This window comes from Centruroides vittatus, unplaced genomic scaffold, assembly GCF_030686945.1.
Source record: "Centruroides vittatus isolate TY-2023 unplaced genomic scaffold, ASM3068694v2 contig_911, whole genome shotgun sequence".
NCBI lineage: Eukaryota > Metazoa > Arthropoda > Arachnida > Scorpiones > Buthidae > Centruroides > Centruroides vittatus.
In genome coordinates, this window is record NW_027122600.1 from 1,278,069 (window position 1) to 1,297,226 (window position 19,158).

At 31.0% G+C, this 19,158-nt stretch overlaps 1 protein-coding gene across 1 annotated transcript in view; it reads right to left on the reverse strand.

The window, feature by feature from the left end:
• Positions 1-18,654, reverse strand: part of LOC136984251 (brefeldin A-inhibited guanine nucleotide-exchange protein 3) — a 76,756-nt gene extending 58,102 nt beyond the window's left edge. Inside the window, 4 exon segments of the mRNA XM_067281160.1 lie at positions 1,462-1,593; positions 4,042-4,123; positions 5,566-5,617; positions 18,177-18,654. Of these exon segments, the coding sequence (XP_067137261.1) occupies positions 1,462-1,593; positions 4,042-4,123; positions 5,566-5,617; positions 18,177-18,255 (345 nt within the window). The 5' untranslated portion in view covers positions 18,256-18,654.
• Between the last annotated feature and the right edge of the window lie 504 nt (positions 18,655-19,158).

The window sequence follows — 19,158 nt, forward strand, 5'->3', positions numbered from 1 at the left end:
ATGCTCGGTACGAACGGGGTATAAGGCTCTAGTTTAGTAGTATTACAGAGTATAATACGCATATTTTAATATATTTAAAAAAAAAAAAAAAAACAAACCCACTGAGAAATGTTCCGTGTGTTTAACAAGGTTCGGAAAACTGAAAATTTTAACAACGGGTTCGACCGAACCTGTGCGAACCCGCCGAATATCACCACTGGTTATATCTAAATTAACTAACTAATTGTTATGGAAATGAATATAAGATGGAGATCTGGATAGACTAACTGGCAATGCATGATAAGTAGAAGTTGCAGATTCAAGTTCCACTCTGAGCAAATTCTTTTTCCAGAATATTCTAAATTGAAATTAATTTTTTCTAACTATTAAATTTACTGTCAGATCATGGAGTAACTTCCTACTTCTAGCCAAATTGATTTATATTTAATTATTTATTTGCCTTAAAATAGCCTAATGGATAATCTGGCAGAGTGTTTGGCAATACAGATAAAATCCCCTTTTCAATTTTCATAATCCCTTTATAAACTATCATTAAAAGTTAATAGATAAATTTTAAGGAAATATTAATACAGCAAAACCTGGGTTTAACAGATAAAATGTCATCCTACCCATAATAAGACAATTAATGTATTTTTTCTTGATTGAGTGGACATTGCCTTCTGCAAACAATGGACAAAAATTTTGAAATCTTTTCTATTCCCCAATGTCTTTGTTGTATGAACAGTACACAAATGAATTATGTTTCCCATAAGTATCATTTAAAATATACCATGCATCAGAGTCATTGTTTTATAACATTTCTTTGTATCCTTAAATTTGTCAGATAAGATTTTCACATTTTATAAGATGGTATTCAGACAATTTAAATATCAAATATTCATTGATTAGCATTGACATTTCTCTTTTGCATGATGGGGAAAACAGCATTAAAAAACCAGAATTTTGAGAAACAAAAGATTAACATAACCAGAAGGAATCAAATGAATCATGTGTTGGGGAAAACTGGCAAACATCCTACTTGAAAAGTTTAGAAAGTTTTGTATCCCATTCAAGGTCACATCTCTTCTTCATTTTTCTAAATTAATCGATCTTTTATTTCTAATTATTAAATTTAGTATAAGATGGCATTTAACACTTCTAGTGACAAAATATATTAATTCATCATATAAAATAGCTTTATAATTTCAGTAATTTTTTGGCCATTTCTGCTTTCTCTTCTCATTATGTTCTTTTACAGAATAAAACTGTATATTGATTATTTAAAAAACCCACTGGGTATTGTGGAATTTATATTTTTTAAATGAATGCTTAACTTATGTCTGCTATCTGTTCTAAATTTTTTGATCTCAACAGTGTCCTCAAAACCCAGGTTCCACATTATATATCTAATAATTTACACATAATAAAAAATTCTTCAATTTATTTCTAATCAAACAGAATTAAGTTATAATGTTAACTTACTTTTAAAATTTCAATTTGGGTGTCTTCAGATGAATGTAAAACAGATGGAATTGCTTTCAGTAATTGACAAGGTAGCCATTTTTCATCATCATCTGTTTCAAATGGAGAATGTAAACTATCCCATACAAGTTTCTAAAAAAAAATTTAATTTATTGAAAAACACATAATAATAATAAACTCTCTTGCCAATTACCACCTTGCTGTGGTGAGAAAGCTCAGTAATTCTGATGAACCACAGAGCTATGCCGGCCCTGGTAGGGTCATCCATGCCAGTGAGGTCTGTGGGGAGGAATGAAGCCAAGAGTGACTTAACCCACCCACCCTTCTGTGTAGATCTAATGATGGTAATAACATGATCCCAAATGTAATACCAGCTTGCCCAGGTTAACAAGGTCCATGCTTGCTGCTCGCAAGTTAGGCAAAGGCTCAAGTTCAAAAAATATGTCACAGTCTCCCTTGACCACCAGCGATGAAAGCAGCACTGGTCAAGTATGGCTACTGCAATGCCCACAACAGTTGTGAGAAACCAGACAAATCTTGATGTTTATGTGGCAATCCAGCCACAGACCACTAAGGCAGGCAAACCATGCCAATGGATGAAATGGACATCAGAAATGAACAAGTTTATCATTCGCACTTACTACACCATCCCAAAACTTGAAACAGACACGACAATATACAGACAACAGTTGCATTATTGTTCTCATAACAATATCCTCATCTCACTGTCACTGTACAAAGGGTTGTTGATCAAAAAAGAACAAGTTTACATAACTTTATTCCACAAACAACACTGGAACATGTCAAACAACAAATTGCAGAATATTACATCGACAACAATCACATAATCCTTCAGGCTCATCAAGATACATGCATTGACAATGCTGTTCCTACCATCACTATTTTCACTGATGCTGACAATATCAATACTTCTTCACTGCCTGAAATAGATTCAGGTTTAATTCATACTCTCCCCCTTCTTTTCCAAAAAGCACTCACAAAATTTATAGGCACTGACCCTGCACAATGTCTATGCATTCCCAAAATCAATACTTCTAAACTAGAAGGGAAAACACTACATCATGTAAACACTTGCATATTACCAGTTGCACTCATTCCATTTCTACACTATCAGACATTCACACATTAGTTTACGCAGGTGCAGTCACAGTAGTGACCTACCATGGACTAAAACTGTGTCCACAAACAGAAGCACACAGATCAAAAACACTTCAAAAGCATGCCTGGCAAAGTAAGGAATTTTTTAAGACAATTCCTTGAGTTCTCTTTGATTCTGTCTTGCACTTAAAGCTATTAATACCTATGTTGTCCTTGTACTCACTTATTCTTTTGGAGTTATACACTGGATATGCACAGATCTTGAGCAACTCCAAAGGAAAACAAGAACAACACTTACAATGCATAAACAATATCACCCAAGACCAACCGTAGAAAAAATAGCTCTTCCTCATAAAGAAAGTGGTCATGGCCTTACTAATATAGTTAATGTGCACTACAAACAAATTCAGACACCGCAGAAGTTTTTCTACAAAAAAAAGAAACATCATGATTACATACACTCTGAGCACCTGGCCAAAGCTCAACATATAAAAAACATAAACATCACTATACAATCATGGACCCAAAAAGCAGGAATGCCTATGACCTAGCTCAGGATTATGTTGACAAAACTGTATCAAACTACTGGCTGCCTGTTTAGAGAGACTGAGGGGTTTATGGTTGTCATTCAACATCAGGTCATAAACACTAAAACTACAGAAAACACATCCTGAAGGATACATCACTCACAAATGACTCTTGCAGAAAATGCCACACACTGCCATAAACAATACAACAAACAACCTCTGGTTACAAGCTCTTATAAGCATAATCAAGTAGCAAATATAATACACCAAGATCTTGCACAGAAGCACAGATTATTAAACATCCAGGTACCATACTACAAATATACTCAATAGTCAGTATTAGAAAATGACACACACAAAATATACTACAACAGAGCCATAATCACAGATAAACAAATGGATCTAACATCACATTCATCAACAAATGCAGTAAGATTGCTTATATAACAGACATCTCCATTCCAAACACTCATAACATAAAAAATGGTCACACTGAAAAAATCAACAAGTACACTCCATTCACTCAAGAAATAAGTCAGATGTGAAGGATGGATAAAGTATTTATTGTACCTGTTTCATCTCTTCTACTGGTGTTACATTACATACACTGCACAAAAGTCTAGAAACATCAAACCTTAATAAAAACATATACATGGCACTACAGAAAGCTAAAATACTAAACACATCACATTGTTATGAAAAGTTTCTAGATGTTGACACGCATACCAATAACACAGCTTAATGTTACCCTAGTTTGGGTAGCTATGCTTTGACTTTAGTCTGGCATAGCACTTGGCACCAGTATCAGCTGAGCATGACATTCACAACATAACTATAATAATAATAATTCAACAGTATTGTATTAGATAATCATAATAAACTCTGAATACATATATTGTAAAATTGAAAATTAATTAAATAATGATAATCTTACTTGAAATCCATATAAGGCATGACTTATTAGTTTATTATTCTTTGATTCTAAAGCCATCTGCAATATCACTAAACATTTTTCTCTGAAATAAATAATTTAATTCTATATATTCACTTTATATATTTCACAATTATTATTTGCTATATCATTATTCTTTGTTATATTACATAAAATTTAAAGGAATCAACATTATACAGGGTGTTTTTTTTATCTTGAGACAATGAAATAACTTAATTGGATCTCATTATTTTGGGAAAAAGGTATAGACAAAAGTTGTAGGGTTTCAAAGAGACAATCAATTGGTGACCTTGGATGTGACCTTGACCTTCAAGGTCATTTGAGGGTCAAATCTGTTTTTTTCAACAGGAACACATATTTTTGACCCCAGCAATGGAAAGAGAGGGAAATTTCACAACCGGATATACCTTTGACCTTATGGTCTAGGTCAAAGGTCAAGATTATTTTAAGGTTTAAATTATAAGCTTTTTCTAATGGAAAACCATACTTTTCATTACTGGAATAGACAGAGAAATAAAAGTTACATTTTTTCATGACCTTATTACTTTGACCTTTAAAAGCATTCACTACTTTTAGCACTGCCCAGGAGTAACGATGTAGACATAGTAGTTTTCTGCTCCCTTTGAAGTGCTTTATTTTCAGTGAGTCCCCTTGCCTCTCACTATCACGGTACTTGTTTTCGGTGAGTCACTTTACTTCTCACCAATGCTTGAGATGTTGGTTTCAGGGGAAAATTTTATAACAAATGTTCAAAATGATGCCCTTCCACTTCAATGCATTTGTTGAGCCATGCTTAAAATTATCACGCTTGAAATGATCTTCAGAGATTAAATTTGGAGTACTCAAGGTCATGGCTGATTGTGAAATTTCCTGCTCTTTCCATGTAAATGTAACTTTTACCTTCCTGCCTATTCCAGTAATAAAAAGTATGATTTCCCATTAGAAAAAGCTTATAATTTAAACCTTAAAATAATCTTGACCTTTGACCTAGACCATAAGGTCAAAGGTATATCCGGTTGTGAAATTTCCCTCTCTTTCTATTGCCAGGGTCAAAAATGTGTGTTCCCATTGAAAAAAAAACAGTCTTGACCCTCAAAAGACCTTGAAGGTCAAGGTCACCAATTGATTGGCCCTTTGAAACCCTACAACTTTTGTCTATACCTTTTCCCAAAATAATGAAATCCAATTAAGTTATTTCATTGTCTCAAGATAAAAAACTCACCCTGTATATGCAAAATAAATCATTAGAACATAATTAATACTTAAATTTATTTAAAAAAACAATCATCATCTTAAAAAAAAGAAATAAAATTCAAAATTCTTATGAATATTTTCAAAGACAAATACTAGCCGATGAATATTAAATTACAAATATTCTTCAAATAATACATAAATAAATTATTTTTTAAAAATTTCTTGAATGGTTTAAAAGTTATTTACATAAAAAAATTTATTTATTTTTAAATTACATTAATTTTAATTTATAAATTATGTTATAAGTCCTACCTAATTTCATAAGAAGGTGCTCTTGTTAACCCTTGTTGATTGGCCAAAAATTCTAATATTAAAAATTATAAATAATTAAATTTTTTAATTATTTAAAACAAATATTAATAATATATATATAAATTTATTTATATAATAAATATAATTCATACAAATAATTCAAAAATTTGATTACTTACAACATAAAAAAATTGAATAATACTATAAAATAAATATTTATGCTTATTTTTATTATTATAATATGTAAATTCTGAGATAACAAACATCTTTCTATAAAATAATTAAGGAAATACAGTAAAATCTACTTATTATAATTGCAAATATTACCAAAATTAGCAAGTGCCAAAATATTTAAGTTAATAATAATAATTGATTACGACATTAATGTCATAAATAATAATAATTAAAATAAATAAACCTTTAAGTTATATGATTTTTAACTGTTTTAATATGTCTTTTTAATGTCAGAATCAATAAAATCAGAATTTCCACTTTTTTCTAAAATAATTTTTCTCATAAATTATCTTAAAAATTTATTTCCAGAAAATTAAATATCTTTATGAGATTTAAGATTTTAAAATATATTATAGAAGAATTCTTTATTTTCTCTTATTTCTAGTTACAGATCTTCTGAAGATGAAATGTTAAATTCAAAAATCCTTCAAAAATAATGTACTAGGATATGAAATGCATCCATAACATAACAAAAGATTATTTAAAATAAAAATTGCAGACCTACACATTCCCATTGTCATCTGTTTGTCTGTCCATTATTCTCAATAACAGAATTAGATAGTGAAAATAGAGACCAGATATGAAGAGCTTACAAGGCTTGAGGCCCCAATTAACTATAAACAAACTTTCAGTCTAGACTGGAAATCACAGGATTTCAATTCAAAATTTTCTGGGGTATGGAGTTAGATAGATGACTGGCATGACTCAGTTGTTATCAGAAGTATGATGTATGGAGGTAAGACCAAGGGACCATTAAAATGCAGACCAGATATGGAAAGCTCGGGATGGAGACCCTGATTAACTACATACTTAAAAATTTCAGAGAGCTAGAAAAGGACTTTAGAATGATAGCCATTAATTTGGTGACCTAATGGCAAAGCAGCTTTCAGGAACTTTTTACAGACTGTCTATATGGAAAAGTTGGACCCATCCTTCACCATCTGGCTGGCTTCATTGTGGGCCTGGTTGAATCCACAATGTTTATGGAAAAAAGTCCTCTTAGAGCCCACAGGGCAGAAAAAGTAAATAAAAAGAAGGCTATTAGCTTTGAAAACAAGCATAATTTACATTTGTTTCCTTTATATAGTAATTCATAGTAGACACATTTCATTCCAATTGATTTAAAAATAGTGTCAAAATTAAAGCACTTGAATTTTCACCCAATGCCAGCAACTTCATTAGATTAAAAAACTCAGTCTATCCCAACATAACTATCACCTTATTAATAAAATACAAGATGTTTTTCTGCAGCAGATTTTTGTAAAAAAATATTCATTTAATATAGAGGAAATTATACACCATATCTCTATGCACATATCAGCATGAGCACGTTCATCCATCCAAATATTGTATAAGAGCACTATAATCCATAAAGTGCCTTAAAACACTTACTATTTAAAAAAAATTATTTTATAGTATCAGAAACATTTTTTTTTTTACTTTTTATTTTTAATAATGCCACTGAACAGTTAGTTTATTAGTGCATTTACACCTACGTCCTCCCAAGGCACTCAACCGGCCATCGCAACCCCGGTAAGACGTATATATATAAATAAACAACAACTAACCCGTTATATGAAAAGACACCAACCACTGCTGAATTATCGTGCTAGAAAATGGAAGGGCTATATATACTAAAAGGAAAGATCGGACCGGAGATCCGGGTCTGCAATGCATCTACATGGTGAGCAGAAGTTGCAGGTTCGAGTCCCGCTTCGGGCCAATTCTTTTCTTCCAGTTAGGCCTAAATTTATTTAAATTATTTAATTAAAATTCTAATTATTAAATTTAGCAAGAGATGGTGCCTAATGCCTAACTCTAGTACCAAATTATCTTAGAATTATTAATATTGCTATAGCCATTTTCTAGCCCGATAATTTGGCAGTGGTTGGTGTCTTTTCGTATAACAGGTTAGTTGTTGTTTATTTATACATATACGCCTTGCCGGAGTTGCGATGGCCGATTGAGTGCCTTGGGAGGACGTGGGCGCTTAATGTGTCCCCAGCCAGCATTGTAACAGCTGTCAGTGCATTTACAATTATTATTATACTTTACATATCACACTTGAAAAGAATTCAATAATTAATGAATTCTAGTATTAAAATAATATTATGTTTACTTTTCATGACAGATGCAATAATACTAAACTATCAGGTCAGTCCATAAGTTCGTGCGTATTTTTCGTAACGACGGTCGATTTTTTTTCAATTTTTCATTTAAACGCTCTAATTGCTCACAATACATTTGAGCTGTAATTGCTTGATTAGGTTCTAACAGCTCAAAGTGAATTACACCCGACATATCCCACCAAACAGACAAAAGAATTTTTTTTGGATGCGACCCACCTTTTGCAGTCTGTTTTGGCTGCTTGTCGCCATCCATCCATTGTTTTTTTCTCGTCACATTATTATAGAGGATCCATTTTTCGTCTCCGGTAACCAGCCTACCAAGAAAAGGTTCTAAAGCAATACGGGATAAAAGAGACGTGCAAATGTTTACACGTTGTTGTCGGTTAGCTATTGACAGTTCGTGCGGTGTCCATTTTCCTAGCTTTGAAACTTTTCCGATTTGTCGTAGGTGTCTATGAACAGTTCCGTGGGATGAATTTAAACGTTCCGCAATTTCGTCAACTGTTAACGATGGTTCCGCTTCGACTAGTGCAGAGAGAGCATCGTCGTCAAAGTCAATGGATCTTCCAGTACGAGCCTTATCCTCCACACTAAAATCATTGTTTCTAAATCTTTCAAACTACTTCTGCGCAGTCCTTGCACTAATTACGATTTGATTATGTACAGTATTTATTTTTTTGGCTGCATTTGTAGCATTCTCACCACTTAAAAGTAAAAAGTATAAAACATGTCTTTTGTATTCGTCCGTTACTTTCATTTTAATGAAAATAAACAACTGAAATGTTCACAATTCTGAACAGTATTATATGAATGAGATCCAATTTAACACTTCGGTGTAAAAATTATCACATTAGACTGGCATTTTTAACAGCAAAACAAAATTTTTCTCGAGGTCATAAAAATGAGCAAGGACTTATGGACTGACCTGATAACAGATGGTTTCTAAACATTATTTATATACAGCTACATTAATATATTTATGAAGAAAATAACAGAATACATTACTATTTATTTAAAAAATAGATTTAAAAAAAATTATTTTGTAATATTTCATTTCATATCTACAATATATCTATCTGTACTTATTCAATCAAAACATTAATAATGTTAACCCATTTTAATACAGCATAGACTTTAATTAAAAAATCCAAGTTTAGACACTTCAATATTATAATTTGGACGTAGTTATTGCACAGTTTAAAATTGGCAGCTGTGTTTTTGTGTATTCTGAGACTGTGTCTTCGTTTATCTGTTTTTATTGTCACGACTAGGTGCATAGACAGACATTTGGCATTTCTGACATCATCTTTATTTGGAATATCCTGTAGGCTGATACGCATTTCAGGCATAAGCCCCTCTTCAGTCAGCATGACTTCCTGGATTTTTTGTAGGTGGTGTTAACATATATAGGATATTCCAAATAAAGAGTATGTCAGAAATGCCAAATGTCTATCTATGCACCTAGTCGTGACAATAAAAACAGTTGTGTTTTTGATAATTGATAATATTAACTTTGTCTTTCTAATAAATTATACTAAATTATATTATAATTAATCATTTGCTATACTCATTATAAGCATGCTAAATACTTAAATATGTAAAACTAAATATTAAACATTTTGATTTAGATCTTATTAAATGGAGTGATATTATCTTATTTATCTGAGTCAATTCAGAAGCAATTAAAGTATTTATTTATACATTAAAAATCATTTAATACCTTCCAATTTAGTCTAAAAAAGTAACCTAAATACATATACTTTTTCATAAACCAAAAAGTATGAAAACAGATTAATTATGCAATAAACAGGTCATGAACATGGTTAATGTGTTTTCTTAAACATTACTGGAAAAAAAAAAAATTTATAAACAACTTTATCTTCTCAGATTTTACGAGAGATAAAAATTTATTAATAAACTTTCATTTTTTTCATCCACAGTTTTTATAACAAAAAATTTTTTAAGTTTCGTTGACAATCAATTTCTGTATGATCAATAAAACTACTTTTTCTGTAATTCATTACAGACAAAAATTGTTTTGTTAGCTTTATATATAACATTTTGTTAGCTTTGTTTTATCAAATTTCATTACTTCTTACATAAAAGAACGAAAAAAATTAATTTTGTAACAAATTTTCTTTTTTAAAAAAAGTATTTTTTTTTCTTAACATCAATTTTGTCTACAACCAGTATAATGAAGTAACTATAGCTGCAACCAATAAATAGTATTTTAAATAAATTTTATTTTAACATATATCATTGAGCTACTTCCATACTTGATTTAGATGAGAGTTACAAACATTTTAAACTTTTTACTACGAAAGTTAATCTTCCACTAAATTAATGTATCTCAAATTCTCTGATTAAATTTTGTTGTATTTTTCTTTTTCATTTAATCTTGTTTAAGATTTATTAAGGCTGAAAAAAGTTCTTTAAATTACATTTGAGCCATTATATTAAATATAATATATAAATGACTTTAACACAAACTGATATTTTAAAGTTTTCATTCATTTTTATTTCTAAATTGTCAATTTGAGTCTCTTTTCTCATGAACAAATCAGATCCAAAGAATCACAATTAGAAGATATCACTGAAATTTTTTCGTTTATATTTTCATTATTTAAATTGGAATGTTCAGATTTGAAAGTTATACTTATTTCGATTGTATTAAATTCCTTTTTAAAGAACTTGTTTTATGAAAACATCACCAAACGATCGCCTAAATAATCAGACTATAATTCCACTAATTTAAATAATTAATACAAAGTAATTTGCTACTAGAGGTAGATGTTAGGCATCATCTCTTAACTAAATTAATAATTATAATTTTAAGCTCACCGCACAGCATGCGAAGGATGCAAGTTCAAGGCCCACCCCGGGTCAGTTCTTTTCTTCCAGATGGTTCTAAATTTATTTAATAAATTATTAAAATTACAATTATTTAGTTAAGAGATGATGCCTAACATTTACCTCTAGTAGCAAATTACTTTGTATTAATTATTTAAATAAGTGGAATTATAGCCTGATTATTTAAGCGATCGTTTGGTGATGTTTCCATATACTTATCGGGTTTTATGATATTTGTTGAACTTGTTTTATTCTTTAAAAATAAATAATGTGAGGATTCCTATATTAAAAGAAAATTCTTACTTTTTTCCTGAATTTAATTTTCTAAATATTTCAATATTTTTCTAATTTATAATACATTTTCTAAATTCTATTTGATAAATGTTTCTAAAATAAAAAATTAATTATTTATCATTATTTACACAAAATACTCATCAATACTTTAGAAGTTCAAACAAACAGAAAAAACTTTTGTAGTAGTTAAAATGGAAAAAACAAATTTCCTAATATCTTCAGACTTCTTAAGCTCGTCTTCAGGGAATAAAAATCAAAAACATAACATAAAACATTATTCAACTGAAGTTGAATTTTTACAAAGTTTCTTATCTTATGTTCAACATTAAATTATAAAAATTAAATTTTTTATATTTGTTGATGATTAAGTGTTTTAATTTGAAACCATTTGACAATGTTTTGTTTGATTAAAGTTGAAATTTTATATACATCATGTATTTTTTGATTTTTATTCACTGAAGATGTATCATACATATGTTGTCTGAAATTATTAAAATCTTGTATTTTTTTTCTTCCAATTTGAATCTAATAAAGCAATTTTTTAGTAATACTATTTATAATCAATATATTTTTCAACAATTTTTTTAAAATTCACACTAAAATATTACCAACAATATATTTTTTTATTATTACAATTGTTTTATTATTAAATTTATTAATTAATTTATAATATATGTTTTTCATAAATAAAATGCCAAAGATTGTGCAGAGAAGTGTCAGATGATTGTAAGCAAGCATCTGGGGCAAGTGTATAGGCCTAGTGTACTGATTATATGATGAATCAATTTGGGTCTGCAATACTGTTAAATAGAAATTAATTGCAAAAAATTTGTGTGGTAGAATCACTTTCAACTAATGTAGCCCAGCTGCATAGTTCTGTAACTCACAGTTAGGTATGCAGTGAGAATTTATATAAGTCGGGATACGAATATCCTGACTTATCACAAAAATTTTTTAAAAAATCTCTTGATAATGTGTGTAAACATTCAAAAACATTTGATCCTTCAATATGAAGAGTCATAAAAACCAATTGGAAGAGCACCATAAGTGCATGTTACGTTAAAATATAAATATAAAAATATGTAACATAATTTGAAAACACGTAAAATACATGTAACATATATTAAGATACATTTAAAAGATCGATGCGCATGCGTCTTACTCTACAATGGAGGTGCAGGAAATGAAAGTAGAGTTAATGTTGATTTTTTAACCATTTGTATAAATTAGTCCAAACTTCAGGTAATTCGAGGGTAGGGGAGTTTCATGGGGAAAGCAGCTTAGTGAAGATGGCCTCCCAAATTTAAACAGCAAGTGCCCCTCCTCATAGCATCTGAGTATCGCCACCTGATTCAAAGTGATGTGTGGTGATGCTGTACTACCAATTTGGAAAATTCGGTATTGCAATTGCCTAGTGCGACCGAACGTTGGTGTTCAGATATGTGAATGGCTAGCATTCTGATGGTCGCACCTATATAATAGGTGTATAGTCCTGATATTGGGTTTTACAGGGGAATGGAGTAGACACCAGATTTTTCCAGGGTGAAAAGAGCATCCCTATCATTACACAAGATTCGTCTCAGACTTGGGCATGGGGCTATGGGTAAGCGAAAGCCATTTTGCCTAAAAATCTGGCAAATCTGGGCTGTGAGGCAGCCACAGTATGGGAGGGAGGGATGGAGTGTCGTCCAATACCTTGGTCTGCGCAAGGTGGTAGCAGGGAAGAGAGACTGTTTAATGCTGTTTTTGACACAGTTGTATTTAGCAGGACCATATCCCGCCATGTGCACCACTGTGTGGATAGGCTCTAGCTCAGTGTTGATAAGATGTTGTGTCGAGGGTAGTAAAAAAAACCCATCTGATTAAGGGAGCTATGGCTGCATTAACGTACTGCTGTGGCTGGAAGGCCATGGCTGGTATTATGGGGGGCATATTGTCAAACTTGTGGTAGACGGAAAACTCCAAACCCACCTGGGATTTGTGGACGTGCAGATCCAAAAAAGCGATTTTTTCCTCAACTTCTTTTTCCCAAGTGAAATTTATGGAGGAGCACACATTTGATAGATGTTGTTCCATTATCTGGAAGGAGTCCTCCGCGTCCATTATCTGGAAGGAGCCATGGTGAGGGGACTTGAAGACTCTGTGTTCAAGCTGTCTCATGACAAGTTCTGCTAACACAGCTGACAGCGGCAAACCCATCGGCACCCTCCTGCTTTTGTAGGTAAACTCTTCCATTAAGGTGGAAGTAGTTATGCTCTGTAATGAAGAGCAAAGCTTCTCGAACCTCTAAAACCTGCTGCGTAGTGAAGCCCTCCCTGATAAGTAAGGCATTGGCAAGCATCACCACCTCAAAGTGCAGTACTGAAGGATATAACGCAACGACATTGGATATTGTTTTATATTTAGTCTTATGATTATATATATATAACACTATCTATCTTGTAAGAAAAATTATAGTAAATATTAAATTGCCTGTTTCTAGCCCTTCTGTTTACCATTATTAATTATTTTGTTACTATCATCATTTAAGGTTATAACATCTTTAGGAGCTCCATGGAGTCCAATTTTCAGAATTTAGATTTTATTTAACATTAAAATATAATACTTAACTAATTTTACAAATTTTTATTCAAATTTTCAGCCTAGTAATAAATATGCATTTCAGCATCACGCCCTCATCAGTTTACATTTTTTAGGACATTCTATTATAAATTGATGTATTTAAAATAATCATGCTGGACATATTTAAAACATTCAACTGTATACTGGACATGCTATTACATTACATATGTTAAATATATATCACTCATTTTTTAAAATGATTTTTGAATTTTAATTTTAATCATTAGTATGTTTAACTAAGAGCCTTAAGCATTCAATTATAATTTGCCTTCGAAAAAGTTGTTTCAGTAGCTGAAGAGAACTTTAGGAAATGTATCTACCTGTTTATTCCCTGTATGCCTTGCTGTTAAAGCAGAGCCATTGTCATAAGCTGCAATGCTTGGACAATCTTACCCTTGCCTTCTTGATACTTCATCTTGAAATTGTTAATACTAGTACTTCTCTGCTCCTTACTGACACCGGGTATTATAACTAACTTCAAAAAACGAACCTGTTACCGGTGTAAATCTTCTTATGAGCGTCTGGCTAACGTTTTCGAACCTAAAACAGTTCTTCTTCAGGCGAAGATGGAAAAATCGAAGAGATCGACATTTCATCGGCCTGGCAAATCCTTTTAGACACGCATAAACGATAACCAACACCCCGACACTACAGCGCATGTCAGCCATGACGGAATTGGACGAAGCGGTTCGATTTGAAATGTTCTATTCTATCTTTTAAATTATTCCATCTTCGCCTGAAGAAAAACTGTTTTAGGTTCGAAAACGTTAGCCAGACGCTCATAAGAAGATTTACACCGGTAACAGGTTCGTTTTTTGAAGTTAGTGTTAATACTAGATTATACTCCCAATAGTCAGGACTAATCACAGGTAATGGAGGTACAGGTAATGCAAAAACACAGATAAATCAAGAGTCTATTTAAATGAAAGCTAATTGATTTTTCTTTTAGTTAGCTTTTAATTTCATATTAGATTTAACATAATAATTTATATATTATGAATAAAATAAGTTTTGGGAATGATAATTAATTAACTAATAAGCTTTAGATGTAATCAAAATTGAATAAAACTTTTGGCATAAATAGAAATTTCAGAAAAATTTATTCAACTAGCACTTCACAGTTCACAATCAATCTCTTGTATTATTAACTCAGAATGACAGGTTGCAAGCTAGATATCATCATAAAACATCATTAATTTTGCAATATTAATGATTTCTTGAAAGAAAAGATTAAAAATATTTTCTTCAAACAACTTATTTAATAAAAAAGAAATACAGTAAACACACAAGTAAAGCTGTATTGTTCAATAAAAAATTGCACTTACTGTACTTGTTAGGCCATTTAACAAACACATTTATTCCTTAATGTTCTGGTAGTAGTTCTGATACTCAACATACCATTTTAAATAGCAAGGGTTATCAATGCAATTATTTTTATTTTAATGCTAATATTTTTATTCCTGACTTACATTTTTATTGAGATACAGTCAAACCTGTTTTTATGCGGGGGATAGGGACCGCATTAAAAAAAACGCACAAAAAAAAATCTCACGAAACTTCACGAATGGCTGTAAATAATAGTTTTCGCAACACAATTAAAAAATATTTTTTTTTATGCGGTCAACAGGGACCGCATAAAAAAGTCTCACATAGAAAATAACTCAAAACCGTACGAAATAGAATTTATTGACAACAGATGTCAGCACTTGACTGCATCGTCTGGTCTATCGTCTGTTTTACATATTTTTGTCCAGGTGGTGTTTTGTTGACTTAAAAAGTAAATTATTTCATTTTTCGCATATTCATGCAATAATATTACTATAATAAGTGCATTTATGCTATAATAAGTTTATTTAGCTATAATAAGTCAACGTAAGACATGACGAATCGCACGAGACTAGTCGCCAACTATACCGCACAAATTAAAAATTCGCATTAAAAAAATCGCACAAATAAAAATCGCACATAAAAAGAGCGCATAAAAACAGGTTTGACTGTATAGGCATGCATGGATAATCCACATACCAAATAATCTGCACCCAGATAATTGAGAGTATACTGTATCTTAAAATCGTTTTTGGATGGACTTGTAAATTTCTTGATATACAAGATGTCCCAAAAGTCTCCATACAGTGATACAAATCAAGCCCACCAGTGGCCAAATAATTAAAACCTGGTACAAATAATTAAAACCTGGTTAATTGAACACTGGTAGTTGGTCATTGGTTCGTGCCTGGCCGATGGGCTGGCCACCATGCAGTGTTCTGGGTTTTCTTCATGTGTCTAACACCTAAACAGAATTTAGTTTCCACATAGGAAGTCCTGCTAGAAGTAACCCCATTGGCAGATCATCCATTGCCTTACTCCATCAATCCACTGACACAAATCTTAATGCTGACATTTTAATGTTTTGTGAATAAAGTTACATTTCACCTTTGTATGTATGGAAACTTTCGGGATACCCTGTATAATAAGGAGATCTGAATTTTTTAACAATTGTTCTAAGTTTGTTTCCTGGTTTATAAATTTTTGCAAATATTAATAGTATAACACAGGAAGAACAATACTCATTCCTCATTGAATTAGTAAAACCAAATTTTCATTCTTAATGATAAAAATTACTTATTTTGGAATATTTTAATTTTTTTTTAATCCTTTTTTTCTGGTGCTTTACATGCCAATTTTAAAAATATTCATATACAACTTAATTTCAAAGTAATTATCAAAAATTATTTGTTCATTTTTAAATTAAAACTAAATGTAATGATAAAAATAATATAAGTCTAATAACATATGAAAATATATGTTAATTTTTAGAAAACTGTTATAAGTACAAATAAAAAAAAAATGTGCTCTGTATAAGTGTTTTATTCTTAATATCTAAACTATGGCAAGTTTCCAACTAGACAGTTTGTTTTCTGTCAAAACAAAAACTAAAAATTGAGTTGAAGTGCTAGCAAGTCAATAATATTGTTTTCTACGACGATCACTTTCCACTACCGCAGCAATGATGTCACTGCTGGCCCAAAAAATTATTTTAAAAAATTGCACAAGCAATTGTATCTCAAAAACAAAATCATGGACCTCAAATTTTTATTACATTTTTAACATCTTTGTCTCATGTAAATTAACAAAGTTTAATCAAAAATTGACCAATTATATTTTGAGAACAAACTCAATTTTATAAACCATAGAAGAGGTTATGCTAACACTTCACATCAAAAATACTTTTCTACAACTTGGAATTTTATTTTGAAAAAATCATTATGTCTTCATTTGTTACTAAAATGTTACTTTCAGAATTACAGTCATTATTACTTTTGGAATATTTTTCTCATCAGAATATGACAACAAATTTTAAATTTGAAAAAATATTTTCTTAAAACTACCAGTATAAATCCAGAATAAACTCATTTCTGCTAGTAGTCTACTTGCAGATGGTCTGTTGATTCTAGAATTATAATTTTAAAGCAATAATATGATGGAAGTGCTATTTAAAGATGGGGGAAAAAAATTACAGGAAGCCACCCAAGCATTTACATTTACGAACAAACAATCTACACTAACCAACAACACATTTAATATAAAAAAAATCTTCAGCCAGCTTCAGTGATTATCATCATGTGACAATGTCTCAAGTCTGTTCACATATTAAACTTGTTGTCTGATTTAGGGATACAATTACACTTCTGAATTAGACATTATCAGAGCTGTAGACCATACCCATAGAAGCAAAAAAGTCAAAGGAACCATACCTGTACATGACCCTTCAGGAGATGCAGCCCCCCAAAATTGGATGCATGCAACTGAAAGTCATGCCACGCACTCCACTAAAACCATCAAGTTTAAATATCTAGCCCATGCAACTAAGACTTTGAGTAGCCTACTCGACCATTTGTGGAGTACTCAGTGTTATATAGTTTTGCCTCCATGCAGGCTCTGAGGCGCAAGCAACAGAGGGCACCAAAACACGCAAGTACATGCAAAGCATCAATCAAGATGAGCGATAGCGATCCTTAACCAAACACAGCACAGAGAATAAGGCAGTACCAGTATACAGTAAAAACCAACCTTTGAAACTTTTGCTTGTAAAGGTAGGTCTACAATTCTGGGTATGGGAAACCCTTCACATCTTACCGATTTAGATTGGTTATTTGTACATATTTAGCAAGCTATTGATTCAGAATTTGCATAAAATGACCACCTGTTAAATATTTTTTTAAGAAAAATCAATTTAAAATCTCCAAGTATCTTAAATGATATTATTTTATATATTTTTTGTTTAAAAATTCTAAATTTATTATTAAATTTGTTTACTTATTGGAAGGTCAATAATGACAACACCCTTGTTTATAATATGTAGACCATTAATTTTGCAATAAAAATATAATAATGAAGCCAGACACGATTCATTATTAAGGTAAATTATATATTTGTGTAGAATTTTATAGTATTATTAAATCACATATAACAGGAAATTACCCTGTACTTCCAAGCACGTCTGTCTAAGGACCGGATGTTTCGTAGCATCTTTCGAAATTCTAACCAAAACATTTTCCATTTTTATAAATTTCCTTTACATAAAAATCACAAAATGAATTCTCTCCACATCTGGAACACATTAATCCGATGCTCACAACTCATATATACAAATATATATCGTTACTTTTGATTGGTTGATGTTGAAATTTATCCAGAGTCAACCAATCAACAAACATGTAACTAATGCCAAGAAATGTCAAAACATCGTCTGGGATTAACAGTTCAGGAGCGATTTCTCATTATATTTTTAGATTTTAGATATTCGAGAATGATTTAAATAAATAATAATTATTCATTCCTTCCTGTTAAAACTTTCGTTTCGGTTAAAATATCAAAACATTTCGTTTATTTGTCAGCAATATGTTTCAAAACACTTCAAAACAAGATGCAATCTCTATGCAATTTCCGAATTACGGCTACAGATGCCTTCAGAAATAGCCAAAAGATAACCTTTGTATTTTTAAATTGACCGAAAAATTTCCTTTGTAAAATTATATATAAATATCGCATTTTGTAAATATTTAAATAATACCATATTTTGGTAAATACTAAAATTTGTATGAAAATTTCGGTTGAATAAACTTGGCGTTTTTTAATTAAAGTTAATCTAAAACTACATTAAATATCCATAAACTATTAATAAATAATTCTGCAATTATTTTAAATATTAAGTTTAAGTACAATTGAATTGAAAAATCAGTTTGAATTGAAAGCCATAGTTTTTTCTATTACGAACAAAATTGTGGCTAGCCATATCATTTTTAAAGTAGAAGATCAAACTTGCAAGGGAATTGACCAGCATAAATTAGGAAAGTGATAATTCGACTCGACTTCACGTGATAATGATTGGTACTCTCGTTCGAATCAGATCAGGATCCTGATCCGGTTCGAACGAGAGCGCCACCCTTGGTAGGTCCACCAG